This window comes from Bos javanicus, chromosome 19 (genome assembly GCF_032452875.1).
Source record: "Bos javanicus breed banteng chromosome 19, ARS-OSU_banteng_1.0, whole genome shotgun sequence".
NCBI lineage: Eukaryota > Metazoa > Chordata > Mammalia > Artiodactyla > Bovidae > Bos > Bos javanicus.
Window position 1 is genome coordinate 46333138 of NC_083886.1, and position 21085 is coordinate 46354222.

The window sequence follows — 21085 nt, forward strand, 5'->3', positions numbered from 1 at the left end:
GATCTGGGCAGAGTTTCTTTGGCAGTGTGCCCTGGAGTAGGGTGCAGGGTCCCAGGTCTGCAGACATCTGTCTGAGTGCTGCCGGGTGCCCTCCAGCAGAGCCTATGGGCCACTGTCCCATATCCCCACCTATAGTTGGCACCGCCAGCTTTCTGACTTTCTCCCACACAAATGGCTAGAAAGTGATACCTGGCTTTATTTCACACTCTCTGATACTAATGAGTTCAAGCCCCCTTTCTATGTTGTGAGTTCTTTCCCCCATCTCCTGAGCATGGCCTCTGCATCAAGGTACAGTACTAAGCACTTGGGCTCACATGACCTCAGTCTTCCTAACAGGCCTGAGGTTGGTGTCATGCCCATGCTCTAGATGGGGAAGCCAAGGCTCTGAGATGTTGAGTATCTTGTTCTTGACCACCACACGACCCCACCGCCTCTCACTCCCTGCAGCCAGCGCGGGGCTCTTACCGTGCTGCAGTGCCAGGCTGACCTTCCCCCCCAGCTCCACTGCAGATGCTCGGTGGACCGGCTCTTTCCTGAGCCCCTCCTGGATGGCCTGGGCCGTGAGCGGGGCACAGGAGGGCGGGATCTCCCTCACAGGTGGAGGCTCACTGGCAATCTGGGAGTCAAAAGGCAACATATGAGACTCGCCTCCCCATCACTTCCTGCCCCTCACTTCCTTTTCTTGCTCCTCCCCACTCTCCCCTGTCCTGCTGTGCTGGGGTCAGTCAAAAGGACTAGAATGGCCTGGTCTAGAGTGAGGGCTGGGACTTTTCCAAGAAGAAGGGAAAAGGGGGTTAGGTAGGGCAGAACAGAGCAGGAGGCGAGGCGCCCATAACCCCCAGGCACCCACAACCCCCACAACCCTCAGGAGGACAGGCGGGGGTGGCCTGGGGTGTGGACACAAGAGAGCCCTGAACCATGAACTCAAGAAGACCCTTCACCCAGGATCTGCCCTCGGACCCTAAATTTGGGTAGCCAAGTATTTAAGTCAGGATCCCACATTTCTGCTGAGGCCCTTGCTTGCTCCTGCCGCCACTAAAGAGCGGCCAACACGGGAGGCGCCACCAAGCCCGCAGCCTGGGCCCGTGGCCTGCTGGCCGTCCCAGGGGCTCTCACGGACCTTGAGGCAGAGCGGTCCTCGGAAGTACTGGGTCCAGGGGTGGCAGCCGTTGAGCATGTGCAGCATCATACAACAGCTGCTCCAGACGTCCACCTTGGCATCGCAGGGCTTGCCCATCACCACCTCTGGCGCCATGTGGGTCTCTGTCCCGGGGATGTAGTCCCCTGCAGAGGTGAGGTGAGGCAGAAAAGGCAACTGTGAGCTCTGATGGGCGGAAGCCTCGGCTATGACCACCCCAATCAGTTCCTGATATACCTTGACTCTGTCTCAAAGTACTGTAAGTAGAGATATAGCCTCCAGGTCCAACTTGCTGGGGATAAGCCAAGGTGGGGATTGTGCTGGGGACGGGAACAAAGAATATATCATCTAAAACAAGGGCTCTGGACGTCTGTAGTGGTCCAGTGGTTGAGAGTCTGCCTACCAGTGCGGGGGACACAGTTTGATCCCCAGTCCAGGAAGATTCCATAGACCATGGAGCAACTAAGCCTGTGCACCACAATTATAGAAGCCTGCACTTCGGCGCCTGTGCTCCACAAGAGATGTCACCACAATGGGAAGCCCAGCCCGCGCACAGCTAAGAAGAGTGGCTCCTGCTCATTGCAAATGGAGAAAGTCTATGCAGTGACGAAAACCCAGCACAGCCAAAAAATAAACAAACAAATTAATTAATTAAAAAACCCACTGGCTCTGCCCTTTGGATCAAACTCTCAAAATGCCTTCTAAAAGGGGGGAGGGATTAATAGTATGATGTTCCTGAAATTTTAGTAACTTAAAAAAAAAAGGAAAAAAAACATATGCATAAAAGACTAGAAAGACTGATGCCAGATGTGAAGAGTATTATTTTTCTGGTGGTTTGTGTTTCTTATTTTTGTTTAGCTCTACTTTCTGTGAAAGGTATTAGAAAAGATATAAATGTATATATTATATAATAATATATATTATATTAATATATTATATAATTATATATTGTATAATATTAATAATATACTAATGTTAATATATGATATTTATGTATAATATAATATATATAAGATATAAAAGATATTTTATAATATAATAATAACACTATAGTTATTTCAAAGTGGAAAACAGGTATCTGTGTTCAAATTACATCTTCAGAATTATCAAGAGTCCTTTGACAACCAAGAATCACTTCTAAAGATTGCTTTTCCTTTGGTCAAAATGAAATAATTTTATGCTAACGCTATAAATAAAAAAGCAGGGCACAAAAAGTGTGTTATGATGACCTTAACTATATACAGAAAAGTATCAAAAAAATTATGAATAAGGAAAGACCTGGAGGGAATTATCTAAAATATTCATGATTATCTCTCTGGGCAAGAGGAATGGTAAGACCTTTTACTCCCCTTCCAAACCACTTAACACTGTAGTTATCCAATATTTTACTGCAGACACAGATTAATAATCAGAAAAGTATAAGTTAAAAACAGGCATTTCTCCAGCTAGAAAGCATAGGCCCTTTGGTCAGCCATCTCATTCTGCTTTGCAAAACCGTGCTCTCAGAGGCGAGGGAGGGCTGAGCTCACAGGCTTGGAGCACAGCTCCCCGGGAAAGGCTGGCCAAGGGGCCTGGAGCCCCGGGGGTTTGGGGACAGCAGACCTTGGACCTTGGGTGTGGCACCCAGCCTCTTTTGTTCCCTCCTCTGTGTAACAAGAACATCAGAAGCAAGCACCTGACATGCATGATTGCATTTAAGCTTAACAACAAAAGCCTCATAACCTAGGGTGGTTGTGGGGCTTAAGAATCTTCATGGACATAAAGTGCTCACATCTCTGATTGCCATTAAGGAAGGTACAGGAAGAGGCGCAGGGCTAACGCTTCGTGAAGGCTGCCCAGCTGTTATCTTTGGGGGAAGGGGTAGCGGGCAGGGCATACCTGTGAGCAAAGACTTCCCCAGGCCGTTGGGCTGAAGGCACACAGCGTGGCCAAAGTCGCAGAGGGCTGCGCGGCTCCCATCGCTGGACAGGAGAACGTTGTCGGCTGCCAGGCCACCCCGGGGAAGAAGAGGAACAGGTGAGTCACCGAGGGCCCCAGCCCAATATGAACCTCCGGCGGGGCAGTTTTCTGGCTGACCCTACGTGGCAGCTGCAGCTTCTGATTAGTTTCATTAGTCATGGAGGGAGGGGGGAGGCGGGGATCAGTTCAGGCTGGAGGCAGGCAGCAGGCAGGCTCTTAGAGGGTAGGGGGATATGGCCACTCAGCCTTGCTGCCCTTCCCTCCCATGGTCACCAGTAAGTAGGAGCTTGATTAGTGTTTTCTGTGGGCATCACCCACTGGAAATCACAGTGCCAGGCTGAGGGCTGGGAGAACACATTCTCCTCTCCTGCTGGCTCAGCCCACCCACCTTGACAGAGGTACAGAAGATCTGGGAGGAAGCAGGCATGATGGGGTGAGGAAAGAGCCCAATAGGGACCAGGGCCATGCGTGCCCTGAGCCTTACCTTTCACATCTCCATGTAGAATCCTGCGGGTATGGAGGTATTCCAGCCCTTCCAGCGCCTGGCCCAGGTAGTAAAGGGCCCGGTCCTCTGGCAGACAGCCTTTCTGCTTTATGAGCTGGCCTAGCGAACCACCTAGGAGATCAATGGCTGGTCTTTACATGGAGCTTTTCCAGGCCTCCAAGTCAGCCAAGGGCAAGAGACTTCAAACGGCAGGTGGTAGAAAGCAGGCCTTTCTTGCTGATGTCATGAGGTCAAGAGTTTAAAAATGGATTGACTGGGGACCAAGATTAACCTGGGCAAGACTTGGAGAAACCCTTGGCTCTGACTTTGGAGGTAGAAAGAGTGGCCCCTGGCTCCTTACCTTCCAGCAGTTCCATGAAGATGTTGACCCAAGGCCCTTCCTTCACAGCTCCATACAAAGGGACGATTCTGGGGGAGGTCAGTCCCGCACATGCCATCAACTCCTCTGCCCGAAATACTTCAACTCGCACCTGGAAGGGCCCAGCGGTGGGTGGGAGTCAAGTTGAAGGTCCAGGGCTGGTTCCCTGGGTTCCTATCTGGACCCTTGGAGCTCCCTACATGGAGACCATGGATGGGCCCGGTGATGATTCCGAGGCCAGGCAGGGCCCTGAAGGGCCTGCTGGACACTTAGAAACTAAAGCGTGAACCCTGGGGCGCTCAGGGTCAATGCCTAGTACTTGACTAAAGTTCTACAGTGCTGATGTTTATGGAAACAGTCATACAAAAACGACAATCCTTATCCAGGCCCCTGGCATGCTGCTCACCCTCAGATCTGCTGAACACAGAACTTTCTTTCCCCCAGCTCAAATGTCTGGACAGTTTCTAGGTTATGGGACCTTTTGTTTATCAACATCCACGTCTTAAAATGTTTCTGTACCCAGAGCTGGTAGAGCCAAGATTCTGGCTCTGTCAGTGCCTCTGGATCCTCAGCATCCTTCTAAGCACTTATTATTTGCTGATAATTGTTTGCCTTTCCCCCTGAGGCTAAAATGTCCATGTAGATGCGACAGTGCTTGTTTATTCTGTTTGCAGCTGTTTCCCCAGGATCTGGGCATAGGAGAGGATTCTCCTACGGGGAGGGGGCTTGGCCCAGGCCCTGTCTGCAATGGACTGGCAGGCTGGGGACCACCCACTCCTCTGCAGGGACCAGCGTGACATGGAGGGAAGAAATAGGCCTTAGATACAAGCATCCTGGGCTGAGACCCTGGCTCGGCCGTTTCCAAAGGTGGATCACTTCCTCTAAGCTATGTGTCTCCATATGTGAATAGTGGGGGCAGTGGCCTCTGCTCCTGTGTAGGGTAGGAGTTTGGAGGGGTGATAACCAGCACTAGGCCTCAGTGGGTGCTCAGGTATGGCAGCTCCTGCCTTCTCCCTCCAGCTCAAATGAGAGCCGCTCAATAAATGCTTCAGTTCAGTTCAGTTCAGTTGCTCAGTCGTGTCCGACTCTTTGCGACCCCATGAATCACAGCATGCCAGGCCTCCCTGTCCCTCACCAACTCCTGGAGTTCATTCAAACTCATGTCCATCGAGTCAGTGATGCCATCCAGCCATCTCATCCTCTGTTGTCCCCTTTTCCTCCTGCCCCCAATCCCTCCCAGCATCAGAGTCTTTTCCAATGAGTCAACTCTTCGCATGAGGTGGCCAAAGTACTGGAGTTTCAGCTTTAGCATCATTCCTTCCAAAGAACACCCAGGGCTGATCTCCTTTAGAATGGATTGGTTGGATCTCCTTGCAGTCCAAGGGACTCTCAAGAAGTCTTCACCACAGCTCAAAAGCATCAATTCTTGGGCGCTCAGCCTTCTTCACAGTCCAACTCTCACATCCATACATGACCACTGGAAAAACCATAGGCTTGACTAGATGGACCTTTGTTGGCAAAGGCACTGGAAAAACCATAGGCTTGACTAGACGGACCTTTGTTGGCAAAGTAATGTCTCTGCTTTTGAATATGCTATCTAGGTTGGTCATAATTTTCCTTCCAAGGAGTAAGCGTCTTTTAATTTCATGGCTGCAGTCACTATCTGCAGTGATTTTGGAGCCCAAAAAATAAATGCTTATACTTCCTATAATAGACACTTGTTTTTCCTTTCGGCTGCAGTTGGCTTGCCTGTTAGCCCTGAGAAGTGCCACCAGGGGGCGCGAGTGCTAACAACACTAGCCAGGAAGCAGTCGGTCAGGGTCTGGCAGTCTTCGGAGACCTGCTGACTCCTGGGCTTTTGGACTTTTGCCTATCAGTGGAAAAATCTCTCTTCTGATTACTTGCAGAATATCTGGTTGATCATCTTGCACGAACTTTGACTCTCTGTCAGTGTTTCCAGCTCTGAACCTGAATTGGGACTAATTTGTCGACAGGACTTGTATTAGCAAATGTCTCTCACCTTGTTGTTCCCAAACTGTGAGGTGAAGCGCGCACCGCAGAGAACTCACAAGGCGAGCAGTGATGGTGACATCTGGGGACGCCACCTAGACTACTAGCTTAAGATACTTCGGTTTCAATAGCTGCACTGCATTCTTTTGAGGATGTATCTTTAGGAAGGTGGGTTTTTGGAGGCTGCTGTGACAAAAAGGTTCTTTAGGGGGATAGTGTGGAGCAGGATGTGAAGGGGATGGTGTCCAGTGATTTCAAAGGTGGAGAAGTGCGTGCCCAACAGGATACACATTCCATTAGTAATTATGGTTGTTTAAGAAGGAAATTTATCTTTCAATTTATGTGTGTTGTTATGCAAATAGTTACTAGATTGTTAGGATAAAGACTTATTACTTGACCCAATTATTTAACAGATGAAACTTGCTTTAGGGGCACCTTGAAAAAATGACATGAAGGGCTGTGAACCAAGGAAGTCTGGAAGCTTAGGCTTTAATTCTGAAGAAATCCGTAAGTCTTTCAGAGCACCCCAGTGATATTAAAACCCTTCCCAACCACTCTGATCAAAGGGAGTTGGAAGGGACACTTCAAAACACAAGGTGTGTTAGAAGTCTGGGCCAGCCCCAGGGAGAGCAGGCTGAAAGGATGCTCTCAAGGGAGAAAGGTTGCCCTTCTAATCCAGGCCAGCTGCCCATCTGGCCACCTTTTCTCTCTGGACTTCAGTGTCCTCATCTGTGCAGTGAGGGCTGGACTCTGATGAGGATGTTAATGAGAACTAATATTTAATGCCCACTTAACAGATTCCAGGGACTATGCTCAGAACTTTATTCATTGTTTGCATCTTACAATAGCTTCGGCGGTGATATCATCTCATTTTATAGACAAAGAAGCTGAAGATCAGACCGGTGACCTGTTCAAGGTCACGGGATAAGAAGGGGCAGAGCTGGGGTCTTGGGGGGGTAAGCCTCACTGCAGAGCTGCCAGCTCCCTACCTTGCTGAAGGCCGTTCTAGGGGTATTAGCTTTTACATCCTGGACATTTTTTTTTTACTGAAGTTCAAGACCATGCATGCCCAGGTGGAAGCATGGTCAGCAGTCACCTAACCGCCAAATCCACAGGCCATTTCCCTCTGCTTAACTGCCCACACGCTTTATACCAGGGGTCTCTCTTTCCTTCTTGGAACACTCCCTCTTGTTTTCTTTAGTATTCATATTCATTTCATCAGTAAATATAGGGAATAAAAGCAATTCTATAAGTTCTTTTAAAGATCTCAGGAACAATAATATGTGAGAGGCATACAGTCTTGTCCTTTACTTCCTCATCATCATGGAGACAGTCTCCTCTTGGTCCTTGTCCTGATTTCCTCAACACTCGTCCTGGCTGACTTTACCCACGTGCTCGGCTGATGGCTGCTTCTACCATCCTTCCACCATGTGAGTGTCCACCCCCATTACAATCCGAGCTCCTTCAGGTCAGGCGTGTGGGCCCCACACCTCTGTCCCCAGCCTGGGCCTAGCATCCGGCACAGAGCAGGGGCTTGGTAACAACAGCTGGCTGGACTTGGCCAAAGCCACTCTAATCCAGATCAGGGCAGAGCAACAAAAGGCTCCTAGAGCTCCACACTCCAGCCAGATGTGCTCAAACGAACAGTTCTTAACCCTCTGTGGGCCACAGAGCCCTGTGAAAATCTGGTAAATAAAAAGTGTGTGTGGGCCCACCCGCGCCACTTGTGGGATACAGTTCCAGGAGGTCATGGGTCTTATGAATGAACCGACTAGGATTAGAGCTTCTACACTGACTGTTAAAAGGCACTAGACAGGTGTATATGACCAGTGAGGAAATCTGTCCATGATCCACTGCTGCATGGAAAAACATGGTACAGAACACATGAGCGCAGCCTCATTTTAATAAAAGTCATAACTACATGTTTATATCCGCGTATCAAAGGGTGGTTACCTCAGAAGAGGACTGGGGGACAGAGAGACTTTTGGTTTTTGGGGTACCATTCTTTTATAATGAGTTTCTATTAATTTGAAAGTAAAAGTAAGATAAAAAAAAATCTTAAAAAAACCCCCAAAACTCGACATTAAAGCCTGGGTGTGCAACCAATTAGCATCTGACCTGGGGCCAGCGGGGTGCTGACATCATCATGTGATGCTCCACATCCTGGATCCTCCCTGGGGAGCATCAGAGGGTATGCAGACTTGCTCTGACCCTGTGTGCACTTTGACCTCTGATCCTTGGCCCTCACCCTCCACCCCTACCCTCCTGGCAGAGATCTGTTTCTCAGATCTTCCAGATGAAAATGCTAAAGGAAACCTTCCTTACTCCCCTCCCCTGGAGAGAAAGGAGGGGTGGTGTGCCTGACCAAAGGCAGCTGTGTGGGCCACCCAAAGCCAACCCTGCTGAGGTCCTGGATTGGGGGGAGGCAGAGGTCCGAGGGGCCGGCTTTGGGGGGCTTGAGCAGCAGGTCTGGGCCTGGCAAGTCCGTGCGTTGTGCTTGGAGCTTGTCTGGCTGCCCTGGGGAGGTGAGGAGTGGAGTCCCTGTCCTCTTCTACTATATTAGGGTTGTTTACCTTGTTGCCTGGGACTCTGAGAACCTCAGCAGCGCAACAGCTGAGAAGCCTGGTGACTAAGCTCCCCAGCACAGGCGTTCATCTCCAGGATACTTCACACTCTCTTGCCCTCCTCCCACCCGCCTCTCAGGAGGGACAGCTGAGCCTTCTCTGGTGGCCTGGGGAGGGGACTGCAGCTGAGGCGGTCAGGCACGTGGCCCTGGCATCCCAGCGGGAGATGATGACCCATGCTGGCAAGAACTAAGCACGTGCTTCGGTCAGTGGTGGGGTGGGCAGGGGTGGAGCCGGCTTATTTGACACAGTGTGTCTGAAGTTTGGGGTAATACCTAAGGATAGTCCCCTCTCTCAACCCATTGCCCCGAGGCCCAGACTCTCCAGCTGTAACACCTGGTCATGCACCAGCCATGGAAGCCAGCCCTGTTCACATCGCAATCCCCTCACCCCTTAAAGTCGCAGGCACCCAAGACAGTGGTGCCAGCAGTGTCCACTCTGCATGGGGCCCGAGCAGGCTGTACCTGCCTGTTCTGGCTATTTGGTCCCCTTCCTTTGGGGAATCAGAGTGTGCTGAAAAAAAGCCATCTGAAAACAAGGTCCATCTTTGAATTAGCTTATTTCACGCTGCCCATGGGCCAAGGAAATGGCCCATAGAAATGTTTCTGATTTCCACCTTAGGAAGTCTTTGGGGCTAGCCCTTATTCTTAGCTGAATTTAAGGTCAAGGGCAAGGTGGTTTCCAATTAAGGTGAGGGGAAGAGTCGGGGTAGAAGAAAGGATATCTGAAGGAGAGGAGGGCTGACACCCTCCAAGGTTTGCTGGGCCTGGACAGTGTGATTTGACAGAAGGAGGCCTCGGGTCCAGGCCCGGTTGTGGGGCTGTGGGCAAGGTGCAGACCCTCTCTGGTCTCCAGTTCTAACATCACGGAGATGAGGGAGTAGGAGATGTGACTCAGGCCCCTGCCTCTAATTAGAATCCTAGAAGCTCGAGTCTTCCTCCCCTGCCCCTTCCTGAGGAGAGGGTCAAAGCCAAACTCTGTAGTTGGATAAACTTGCGTGCTTAGTCACTTCAGTCGTGTCCGACTCTCTGCGACCCTGTTGTCCATGGGGTTCTCCAGGCAAGAATATTGGAGTGGGTTGCCATTTCCTTCTCCAGTGATAAAGTATGAAGTGAGTGAAGTGAAGTCGCTCAGTCGTGTCTGACTCTTTGCAACCCCATGGACTGCAGCCTACCAGGCTCCTCTGTCCATGGGATTCTCCAGGCAAGAGTTCAGGGGTGGGTTGCCATTTACCTGGGGCTCTCACTAAGTCTCATTGCCTCATATAGTCCATCTCCCAGGACTGATTACATCCAGTCAACAGGAGGCAGAGTCAGATCTGGCTCCCAAAGGGCTCCTGTCAGGGGGCTCCTCTTAGGGAGGCTCCTGTTAGGGGGAGGCTGTGCTCTTGCTATTACCTTGCTATCCGCTGTGAAGTTTAAGAGTTTCAGCTCAGTATGAATTTTGTGACAATCCAACGATCTTCCCGGTTTTGACTTGCCCAAGGGGCCTGGCATCAGGAGGGGCCCAGGCTGCACACACAGCCTCACGCTCCCTCTCACATACACACACACACACCAAGTGCGGCTCACAGGTGGGGACATGTGACCAGGACTGTCTCCCCTTCCAGTGCCAGCTGACCCAGGGTAGCCAGGATAGCCAGGCTCCGTTAAAGAGAGTCAGACCCACGGTCACCCTGTGACTAACCCTGAAAGAAGGCAAAGGGAAGACGATGGGCCTCGGGCCGCTGCCCTCCTCAGCTTCGGAGCCCAGCATACCTTTTTGACGGCACACTGGAAGCCGGTCTGCTTGTCCTCCATCCTGTGGACCTCTCCAAAGGAGCCTCTGCCCAGGCAGGGCTGGCGCGTGGCCCAGTGGACCTCCTCTCGGTACTCATAATCCACCGGCTTGAGTTTCTGGAGTTGGCAGGAGAGAGAGGCCGGTTTCAGTGGCCAGGGCAGTGGAGGGATGAAGGTTACAGTGAGGAAGGCTTGCCAGCTGGTGGCCCGTGCCAGGCTGCTGGGCTGAGCTGAGCCCTCGCAACAGAAGACACCAACTGGTCTCAGGCAGGGCTTGGGGTCAGCAGAGGGTGGGGTGGGGTGTGGGGGGACAGGACTACCAGAGAGGGGGTGATAGGAATCAGGCGAAGGCAAAGGAGAGCTTCATGGTCTGCCTGAGGCAATCTGATCCTTGCAATGAAAAAACCTCCTCCCCAGATTTGTGGTTGTGGGACAGAAATGAAATTGTCAACGACCTTGACCGTGAAAAAACATGACTTCAGCTAAAAGGTAAAAGAAAGGGAAGGACAATGAAGAGGGGCAGAGGACAAGGGATAATGTCAGAGATGGATGGGATTAACAGCCAGAAATCTAAGTTTGGGAAAATCATGTAATGTTACAAAGTTATCCAGTAAACTAGAGAGGGAGAAACAAAGCTATGACAAACCTAGACAGCATGTTAAAAAGCAGAGACATCACTTTGCCGACAAAGGCCTATATAGTCAAAGCTATGGTTTTTCTAGTGGTCACATACGGATGTGAGAGCTGGACCATAAAGAAGGCAGAGAGCCGAAGAATTGATACTTTCAAACTGTGGTGTTGGAGAAGACTTTTGTGAGTCTTCTGGACAAGAAAGAGATCAAACCAGTCAATACCAGGAAATCAACCCTGAATATTCATTGGAAGGACTGATGCTGAAGCTCCAATACTTTGGCCACCTGATGCAAAGAACTGACTCATTAGAAAAGACCCTGATGCTGGGAAAGATTGAGGGCAGGAGGAGAAGGGGACGACAGAGGGTGAGATGGTTGGATGGCATCATTGACTCAATGAACATGAGTTTGAGCAAACTCTGGGAGATGGTGAAGGACAGGGAAGCCTGGTGTGCTGCAGTCATGGGGTCACAAAGAGTCAGACACGACTTAGCGACTGAACAACAAGAGGAGGAAGGTGAAGGAAAGGGGGAAGAGAAGATGGGCGGCCCTGGAGGCGGAGGTGGAGGGGGTGGTGATGGCATGTGTCCGTGTGTTTGGGGACTACTTGCCTCGATGAGTAGGACCCCCTCGCTGTCCTCAGTTTCGGGGCTGGGCGCCTGGGGCCTGGAGCCCCCCACTGACCAGGTCTTGGCCAGGCTGGCCAGGCTGTGGGCCTGGCCAGAGCTCACGCTGCCTTGCAAGGCATGTACCAGGTACTCCTCCACGGACAGCTTGTCCCTTGAGCCACGAGACGGGAAGCTGGGCTTCAGGTGAGGGCTGGGCAGGGGCTTCTGGCTATCTGCACAGGCCAGTCTGCCCAGGTGAGGGCCAGGCAGGGGCTGCTGGTCGTCTACACAGTTTGTCAGTTTGCCAAGGAAGAAGGACTCTAGTGGGTGAGGCTTCCAGGGCTGGAGAGGGTGGAATGGGAAGGGGTGAGGCAGCCTGCTGTAGGGGAAGGGCTGGGGCAGGGGGCTGGCGTCCTGTGGGTGGTGGACTTTCCACACGTGGTTCAGACACTGCAGGGGGCTGATCAGTTTGTGGAGTTCTGGTCGAGGCAGCGTTGGCCGCAGGCCCTCCCCAAGCTTCTTAAACCAGAGCTGACCAAGGCCCGGCTCCTTCAGAGGCTTGGTGAACTGCGGGGCATTTCTAACATATGGGGGACCCAGTGGAGGCTCATCTTCCTGCAGGGGAAACACAGCATTAGGACACGGAGCTGCGGTCATGGTGCAGTTCTTCTGCAGGCCCTGAGCCGGGCACGGGGACTGGGGTCGGGGGAGGCCTCACCTGCACTGGGACCGTGCAGCTCTCCTGCTCGGGGGTCCTGGGGAGGGGTTTGGCCAAGGCCACCCCCGCCTGAGCCGGGGACTTGGAGCTCTTCTTCTTGCGTTTCTTCCGGGCTTTGCTGCGGCGCTTCCCCTTCCAGCACACACGGGCCATTTTGCCCTCAGTCGAGTGGGCCACATTGTTGGGGATCTGATCAAGACTCTCGGACTGGCTGTCAGATAGACACAGACACGCCGTCTGGGTGTGAGGAGGTGCCGGTAACTGCGATGGACTCACAGAGACCCGAGGTCACATCCCAGCTTAGTCAGGACTTGCGGGAACGCGGGACAGTTCCTGAGCCCCAAGGACGGTCCGGGCCCTCACTGGTAAAGAGGAGGTAGTCTTTTCTGCCAGATGGGGCAGAGATGGGGTTTAAATGAAACAGCTCATTTAAAAAGGCTACCTGGGGGGATTCCCTGGTGGCTGAGTGGTGTAAAGTCCACCTGCTGGTGCGGGAGACGTGGGTTTGATCCCTGGTCCGGGAGGATCCCACATGCTATAGTGCAACTATAGAGCAACTACAGAGCCTGCCCTCTGGAGCCCGGGAACCACAGCTACTGAGCTCACAGGCCACAACTACTGAAGCCCTAGCGCCCTAGAGCCCGTGCTCCACACCAGGAGAAGCTGCTGCAATGAGAAGCCTGTGCATTGCAACTAGAGAGCAGCCCCCTGCTTGCTGCAACTAGAGAAAAGGCCGTGTAGCATTGAGGACTCGGCACAGCCAAAAATAAATAAATAATTACTAAAAAAAACAAAAAGGCTACCTCGGTGCCTGGTCCCAAGGCAAGCCTCTGATAAACAGTGGTTATTACTAAGGTGAGAGGCTGCACATTGCTCTTTCGATGTGGATGGAAAGAGACTAGGGGGACTGCCCATGGAGAGGGCCCAGAAGGGGGCATGTGGCTCAGAAGGCCACACCCCATGGCAGGCATTCTCAGCTCTGAGTTGGTTTCTGTGGCCTCTGGGGCAAGGACAGTTGATGTTGGTCACCTCCACCCCAACCAGCCCTGGGCCCACCGGGCTCCCCCAGGAATGTGAGGAGCGGCATAAACAGACACCTTGCCCGGGCTAGTGCCCGGGTACCAGGGGAACCCGCCCTGCTCTGACAGCTGGAGGCTGAGCATCACCATGGCTCTAACTCGGCTCTCGCCCCTCTGGATATCAAGGTCCCGGTGGCCCTTCTGAAAGGGCTGCTGCCAAACAGCTGTGGAGCCAACCACGGCCTCAGCTGCTCTCCCATGGCCTCGTCTCCTGCCCCCACGAAGGAGGCCAACTCACCCCAGTTCTGGGGATTGCTAGGGGCCTGCGGTTTCTCAGGCAGTGGAAAGAAGTGAGTCCATCAGAAACCTCCAACCCTGGGTCAAAAGGCATCGGGCTGGCATAAGGAATCTGACCAAGCAGGGAGCATTTCTTGGTTCAAGGCCCGGTGCCCTCCTAGAACCTTTTCATCACTAGTGGTTCCCAAACTCCAGTGATACAGGAAGTCTGCCTGGGGAGAGAGGAGGACCTATGTCCAGGTTCAACCTCCAGTTGCCAAGAACCAGTCTTTGGGGCTGGGGAGCCTCACTCAGCCTCCTTTCCACAGGGCCAGTGAGCTGCGAGTCTGCCCCTGCCTGTTTCCAAGCCCTCATCCCTCCCTGGGTGTGTCTCATAGAGGGAAGGACATGTGAGGTTTCTCACCAAGTGGCTTCTCTGGGCCTGCACTTGTGGTCACGCACCAGCGGCAAGGTGCCTCCTGTTCCCAGCACCTCCCTACTGATGGGAACCGAGGGGAGCATCAAGGGCTCCGTGGAGAATACAAATAAAACGTCAAGCTGATGTGACCCAGAGGCAGTCATCCACATGCTGGGAGCAGCTTTTGAAAAGCTTATTTGGCTGGGAGAGCGGCTCAGCCAGGAAGCCTGGGTGGGTTCCAAGAGCCGAACCACAGGTGCTGAAGGCAGGAGCCAGAGGTCATTTGGGAGCGGCTGGGGCGAGCAGCTGGGGTGGGGACACTGCTGCTGTGTCAGCTCGGGGCGCCCCTCTCAGGCTGACCGTCTTACCTGTACTGTTTCGAACCAGCGATGAAGATCCGTTCTGAAAAGGTGGGGCTGAACTCTTGGCTGTTCTCACCTTTTAATTAAAGGAAAAGGGGTTGGACGAGCAGAAAGGAGAAAGAAGAGGATTCGGCACTTAGGAGAGTGGCACTTTGCAGATGCCCTCCTGGCCACTCCTCTTTCCCGCGGCTCACCACCTCTCACAGCGGTGACCTCACCCTGCCCTCCCAGCCTGGGGGTCAAGGGCACTGGATGTGCTTACAACATGGGATCGTTTAAGGGCGCCCACCCCACTTCACACACTGTGAGGTGTAAGTGAGATGGTCCATATAAAACCCTCGACACGGTGCCTCGCACACGGCTCAGTATATACTATTACATACGTGTGTGGGTTGAACTACCTATAACCATGCCACTCACTTTGCTTTAATTTTTACTCTCTCATCTCTCGTCAAGGACCAGCCAGAAGGAAGCGGAAGATGCGGGGAAGGATGGATGTACGTGGGAAAATACTGTCACCAGCTGTCGGTCTCACCAGGCTCCACCCCAGAAACTTCCTGGGGTGGAGGTGTGGGGAGGGAGGGGGTTCCTGGCCCTTCCCGCCCCCTTGGGAGTTTCTCAGGCTCTGGTGGCAGCCATCATTCTGAGCCATCTTGAGGTCTTGTGAGCGGAAGCAGAAGGACCAGACCAGGCCTCACCCCACCCTGCAGGCCTGAGGGCAGGTGTTCATCCTTTGGGGTGGGGGCCGCCTTGAGGTGGAAGAGGTGAAGAGCCTAATGCCCCAGAGCAGCTTTCTGGGAGACCTGGTCTTTCCTGTCTGGGCCTCTCCAGAGATGCTCAGGCTGCCCGAGGTCCCAGGAGAAGGCAGAGGGACTGCCTGATGATCCTGCAGACTCCCTAGCACCTTGGAGCCCATGTATCCCTGCCTCCCAGCTACCTTCCCCTGCTCTGGTCACCATGGGCAATGCCTCGTCGGCCACCTCTCCCTTCCTGTGTGTCCCTCCCTGGCACTGTCCTGGCTCCCATGGCACACTGATTGCTGGCTTAACCTCCGGTCCTATCTTGTGAGTGTCTCCTATGGTGGTCGCCCTGACCTCCCTCTTCCACAAGGGGACCCTGAGCCAAGCCCTACCTATGGCGAATCACCCTTGTCCAAACGCTGTGCCCCACCTCTCTCTCCGCCACCCACCCCTGCCCTGAAGCCCGGGGCTCTTACATTCGGCCTGGGCGATGATGGAGATGGCAGCTGGCCCAGCCTCCGAGCCGTCCTTGGCTGTGCCTTTGGTGATCACGTCGTTCAGGATCTCCCACTTCCCGCAGAACACGGGGCTCTTCTCCACGGCCTCCAGCTTGTGGACGGAGCTCTGCTTCTTCCCCATCGCCTGTGTCTTCTCCTTGGCTTTGGCGAACTCCTTCTGCTGCCCGACCGTGGAGCCGGGGGCGCCTGGGCAGGCCATTTCCATCACTGCCATCTCCCAGGCTCACGCTCACCCTGCGAGAGAGACCACACGCAGAGCAGGTCACCCCCAGACCCCAGGGCAGGCTGCAGTGGGAGGAGAAAAGCAGGGGGCAGAGGGCCTTTGCCCCCTCAGGCCACATGTATTTATCCTCCAAATGATCCCAATGGCAACCTTGCCACAGTCTCATGTGGGGTGAGCCCCCCGGCCCTACCAGTTCTTCCCCTCCACTCCACAAGGAGAACTCTAGTCTGCCTCCTCTGGGACGTCTGTGGATCAATGTCTGGGTTGGTTCTTTCTTGCCTTTGTAAATAATGGCTGAGTCGTCTTCTGCTGTTTGTTTTGTGGTGAACTTTGCTTCCGCAGAACAGGGGGGTGGATCCCATACTCCAAAGCCATTAGTCACCTCACCGATTCTGCACAAGCCTTGCCTTCTTAGAGACATGCCTGTGCCACCCATTGAGGGCTCTTCTCCAAGCGGAGAGAATCGAGGTTTAGTTTTGTTCCCAAGTTACAGGTAGAGGTATGCATGTACATATGAGTGCATGTGCGTGTGTGTGTGTATATATATACACGCATACGTGTATATATATAGATTTGTGTATGTCTATTTATATATGTACACATTATATAGAGACACATATGAAATCTTGTAAAACCTAAAAACCATGCAAGCAGCAACACCAGAACTTGGCTCCTTTCCTGAGCTGCATCTGTTTGTGGCTTTCCAGAAGGGACTGACAGGCTTCCTTCTGTAATGTCCAAACTCACTTGCTGAAAACCTCTTTTGGGGATCGTTTTTCTTTCAGGCAACATTAGTAATGGAATTTCTATTACAGCCCACACACCCCACCACCAACTGACACCTCTAGAAATATGAGGACAAAGCACAAGAATTCATCTCTCTCTGGGCTCCGTCTCCCCCAGCTCTGCGTTCCCACAGAGCCAGATGGGAGAGAGAATGTACTGTTGTGACAATCTGTGCAAAGAGCACGCGGGCTGGAGTGGTCACAAAAGAGAACAGCGCTGCCCTGAGATTGTTAGCAGTTGGGAAGTTTTTTAAAGACTGGGGCTCTCAACTCCCAAGGGCAGTGCCCTACTGGGTCATGACTTGTTTGCGACAAAGCCTAAGAAGGCATTGATTGCAGATACTTTCATAAATGCTCTTTGATGGCAGCTTGGTCCTCAGCTGCTGCTAACAGATGAGGTCTTCTCTGCAGTAGCTCCATTCATCCTGAATCACGCCTCCATCTGCTCTTGAGGGATGAAGACAGACCGTGGGAAGCCAGGCTTCTATACTTCTGCCCTTTTGCCTGATCAGGCTGGAAGCTTCCGAGAGACAGTGGGACACTGGGAAACTCTAGGCTGAGACCTCCTGCCTACAGCATCTGGCTCACCACAGCAGACACGAAAGGCTGAGGCAGCTTGACTGGGGTGTGGGGGTGGGGGAAGGTTTGTCGGTTGCTATGAATTTGATGCCCACATCTCTGCCTTCAAGGGCCTGCTAGCTTTGAACTCAGAGTGGTTCCAGCTTTCAGCCTGGGTGCCGGTGTGGTCCTGCAGGCTGGATGCTCCGGCGGCTGAATGGGTGGCCTCAGTTTCTTGATGACCTTAAGTCTAAGGGGTGCTCTGACTTCAGTTAGGTGAAAGCCCTCCAAGCTGGCTGTTCTACTTGTAAGGGTGCTTTCATCCCACTCCACAACCCTGCAGCCCCTGTCCCTCTCCAAAAGGACTTGATCCAGGGCCTCTTTATAAGAGAAACGAGACCTTACAAACAGCCCCCAGCACTCCAAACCTAACAGTATTAGAGGTATGCCTACAGGAACACTGCTTCAATCTCCTCATTTTTATGGAGGCTTAATTAGGCGGAGACTTGCCGGAGATCACCAGTCTGCATGGGGCTGTGTGGAGCTGGGCCTATTGGGCTGTGCTGTTCACTCCCCAGTCCCTGGGCTGCAGGCAAGGGGGGATGTCATGGGCCTCCCTGGGCAGAAGGCTCCTGAGGGCAGAGGTCGTGTCCCTGGTGTGCAGCAGAGCAGGGCACAGGGGGTGCTGGCTGCAGGAGGGAATCAAGGATGATGCCGGGCATCTTGGGATGAAGAGAGAGTTTCACCAGACAGCAAGAGGAATGGCCAGTGGTCAGTCTTGTTCTGAGGCACCCGGCTGTTTAGAGCTAAGCTGCACTCGGGCTCATGTGGCCTTTCCTGCCTGACATGGCTCACCCGGAGCTGGCGCTCCTCCAGACAGGCTGTGGGGCGCCCCTCCCCAACAAGCTGTCCTTTCACCTTGGTGGCTGGGTGGGCAGCTGGCCAGGGGCCCTGGTCCTTCCTCTGCGAGCACTCTAGGCACCCCGTCCCAGAGAAACCGAGGCCAAGGCAGCCGAGGTCGGGGCTGCCTCCTCTGCAGTGCCCTGATGACTCACCCGGCAGCCTGACAGGGAGAGAGAGGAACAAGGGAGCCTGAGAAGCTAACCCAGCAGCTGGCTGCTGAACCTGTGAAGGGCACGGGGAAAACAGGCTGACCCTCGCCTCCCGGGGGCACGAAATCATGGCCCGGGAGTTGTACAGCTTCTCCTGTGTCTGCCTTTCCAGTGCCACATGACCATGACTCAGACTCTCATCGACTGTCTCCAAGTTCAAGAGGCTATTCTCAGGACACTCTGGCCGGACAGCAGCGCTCGACATATACACACGCTCGTTTCCTCACTCTCTCCCCACTTCCACGTGGGTTCTGATCTACAAAAAGTGGGGTTCTGCACTAAGCCTGGGACTGCTGGTTGGGTGGGCCTGCCCGTCTCTGGGCTTTGGGTCCCGGCTTGCTGCCCCAGCCCGGAGCCCTGCAGCTCTGCCCCTTCTCTCGCTCCTGCAGCTCGCGGGAAGTGAGGACTAAGTGGGAGCCTGCTGTGTTTCTGCCTTTGAAGGCAAGTCAAAATCCTGATTCATTACTCAGCTGGACACTCTCCACAGCTCCACTCAGGCCTTAGATGTACTCTTCCCTCTGCTCCATGTGTCAGAGCCGAGGATGTGAGCAGTGGCAACAGCCACACCCGCTCAGCTCACTCACAGGCCATGAACACACAAGGGGAAGGGAAAGGGGCAGAATTAAGTCAGTATTCTTGTAGGGCCTGATCCACGTACACTGCCTGTCCTTTCTTCTGTGGGGCTTCCATGACCCCCCGGAGGGGCCTGGGGGTAGGAATGATGGGGAGAGCACCAGGTCAACCCCTGGGCACACGTGTGTGACACATCTGGGTAGACAAGGCTCCTGGGCTCCAGCTCTGTTCCCTCTCCAGCTTAGTAAAGATCTTCTGTCCAAGCTGAGGAGTTCTCAACGTGGGTTCAAGGATGGCTTCAGGGAGGTCTGGGAACCCTAGGAACTTTATTGGTGTTTCTCCAGGGAAGAGGTCCATAGGTTTCACCATATTTCCCAAGGGTCTGACATTCCTCAGAAGGTTGTTCTAGTCTCCCCAGAAGACCAAGGCCAGGGCTAAACGCCTGATTCTGGCTCAATTCTTCTATGCCAAGGAAGAGCTCACCAAGGCAGTGCTATCCTACCTAAGTTACAATAACTAGATGGGTTCTCAAATGTACTTGCCCTATGTCTACTGAGTCAGTCAGTGGGCATTAGGCCCAGAATCTGTACTTCTGACAAGTTCTCTGGATGACTCTAATGCCCAGTGGCCAGGGACTGCCATCCAACCCCTGCTCTATACTGTCAGGCTGCGCTGTCAATACGGCAGCCACTGGCCACATGGCTATTCACATTTATTTTTCTTTTATTTTGTATTGGAGGCTTTCCTGGTGGCTCAGATGGTAAAGAATCTGCCTCCAATGTAGGAGACCTGGGTTTGATCCCTGGGTGGGAAAGATCCCCTGGAGAAGAGAATGGCAACCCACTCCAGTATTCTTACCTAGAGAATCCCATGGACAGAGGAGCCTGGCGGGCTCTTTGTATTGGAGTATAGCTGATTAACAATGTTGTGATAGTTTCACATGGACAGCAAAGGGACTCAGCCATACATATACATGTATCCATTCTCCCACAAACTTCTTCCCATTCAGGCTGTCACATAGCATTGGGCAGAGTTCCCTGTGCTGTACAGTGGGTGACATTCAAATCAATTCATTTAAACTAAAATTTAAAAATCAATTCTTCAGTTATCCTAGCTACCATATAGGAGAGTTCACACAGAATACCTCTATCACTGTAGAAAGTGCTATTAGACAGCTCCTGCCTGAGACCATTACAGCAATGCTTTCTCTGACAGCATACTTTCTCTTCCTAGGATTCTGGGATGGGGATGGGGTTTAGATGAAATGATTGCTTGATTAAACTGGGAGGCACAGAGTAATGTTTAAAATTTGATCTTCAGTGGTGATGACCTTTCTAAAATGTATCATATTTCAGTTCCCTGTTTTAGTAAGGACAGTAAAAACACCAGATTGGGGACCAGAAGATACGAGTTCTAGCTGTGGAAGCTTTTTATTAAAAAGCCACAGGACCATTTTTATTAAAAGAAATCATACCTCAACCTTCACAATATAAAAGACCTGGAAACGTGCAACTGACACGTAACTCAAATTAGAGACAGCTGCTCTGCTGAAGGTGGGCAAGGGCCCCACACACTCAGCTTGCCTCCATCCACCAAGGACCTCTCCAGCATCCTAGGTCTTCAAGGAAAAGAGTTTGAAGACTCTGACCCAGGAAATCATTCGAGGTTCCTTCTAGTTCCCCAAATGCCACTGATTTGTCAGGATTTTTTGACGGCTGGATGACCTCGATTCAGACTGACAGTTAATATTTCCTAAGCACCGTCATTATTAGTGTCAATTTCAGAATGAAAACTGAGGTTTAGAGAAGTTCAGTAGCCTGCCAAAACAGTCACACGGTGACAAACTGCAGAGGTGCAGCTGGACTCGTGCTGTTGCCTCTCCAGTCAGCTTGCTTGGCCAAGAGACGATGCTAAATCAAAGTTCATTCCCTTACCCGTGACCAAGCTCACGACCACCATCACTGAGACAATGAGACTTCTCTGTTTCAGCACCATACAGCCAAGCCATCAAACCTTACCTAAGGCATTCAACACTTTAAGCCTTGGTTTGCTGTATATCAAACAGAAATATAGGGCCATCTACAAAATGTTCACTGAGGGGCCAGAGCAGACCAGGGCAAATCCCTCTCATGATATTTCATCTGGAAGCAAAAACTTGTCCTTCTCTGAAT

At 52.5% G+C, this 21085-nt stretch overlaps 1 protein-coding gene across 1 annotated transcript in view; it reads right to left on the minus strand.

Annotated features, from left to right (window-relative positions):
- The window catches only part of MAP3K14 (mitogen-activated protein kinase kinase kinase 14), a 43619-nt gene that overhangs the window by 5240 nt on the left and 17294 nt on the right, over window positions 1-21085 (minus strand). The window contains exons 2-11 of the mRNA XM_061392168.1: window positions 15622-15897; window positions 14412-14481; window positions 12331-12541; window positions 11616-12227; window positions 10352-10489; window positions 3943-4072; window positions 3582-3713; window positions 3017-3121; window positions 1121-1284; window positions 466-616 (exon numbers count right to left, since the gene is read on the minus strand). Of these exons, the coding sequence (XP_061248152.1) occupies window positions 466-616; window positions 1121-1284; window positions 3017-3121; window positions 3582-3713; window positions 3943-4072; window positions 10352-10489; window positions 11616-12227; window positions 12331-12541; window positions 14412-14481; window positions 15622-15877 (1969 nt within the window). The 5' untranslated portion in view covers window positions 15878-15897. The remainder of the gene's footprint in view (window positions 1-465; window positions 617-1120; window positions 1285-3016; window positions 3122-3581; window positions 3714-3942; window positions 4073-10351; window positions 10490-11615; window positions 12228-12330; window positions 12542-14411; window positions 14482-15621; window positions 15898-21085) is intronic.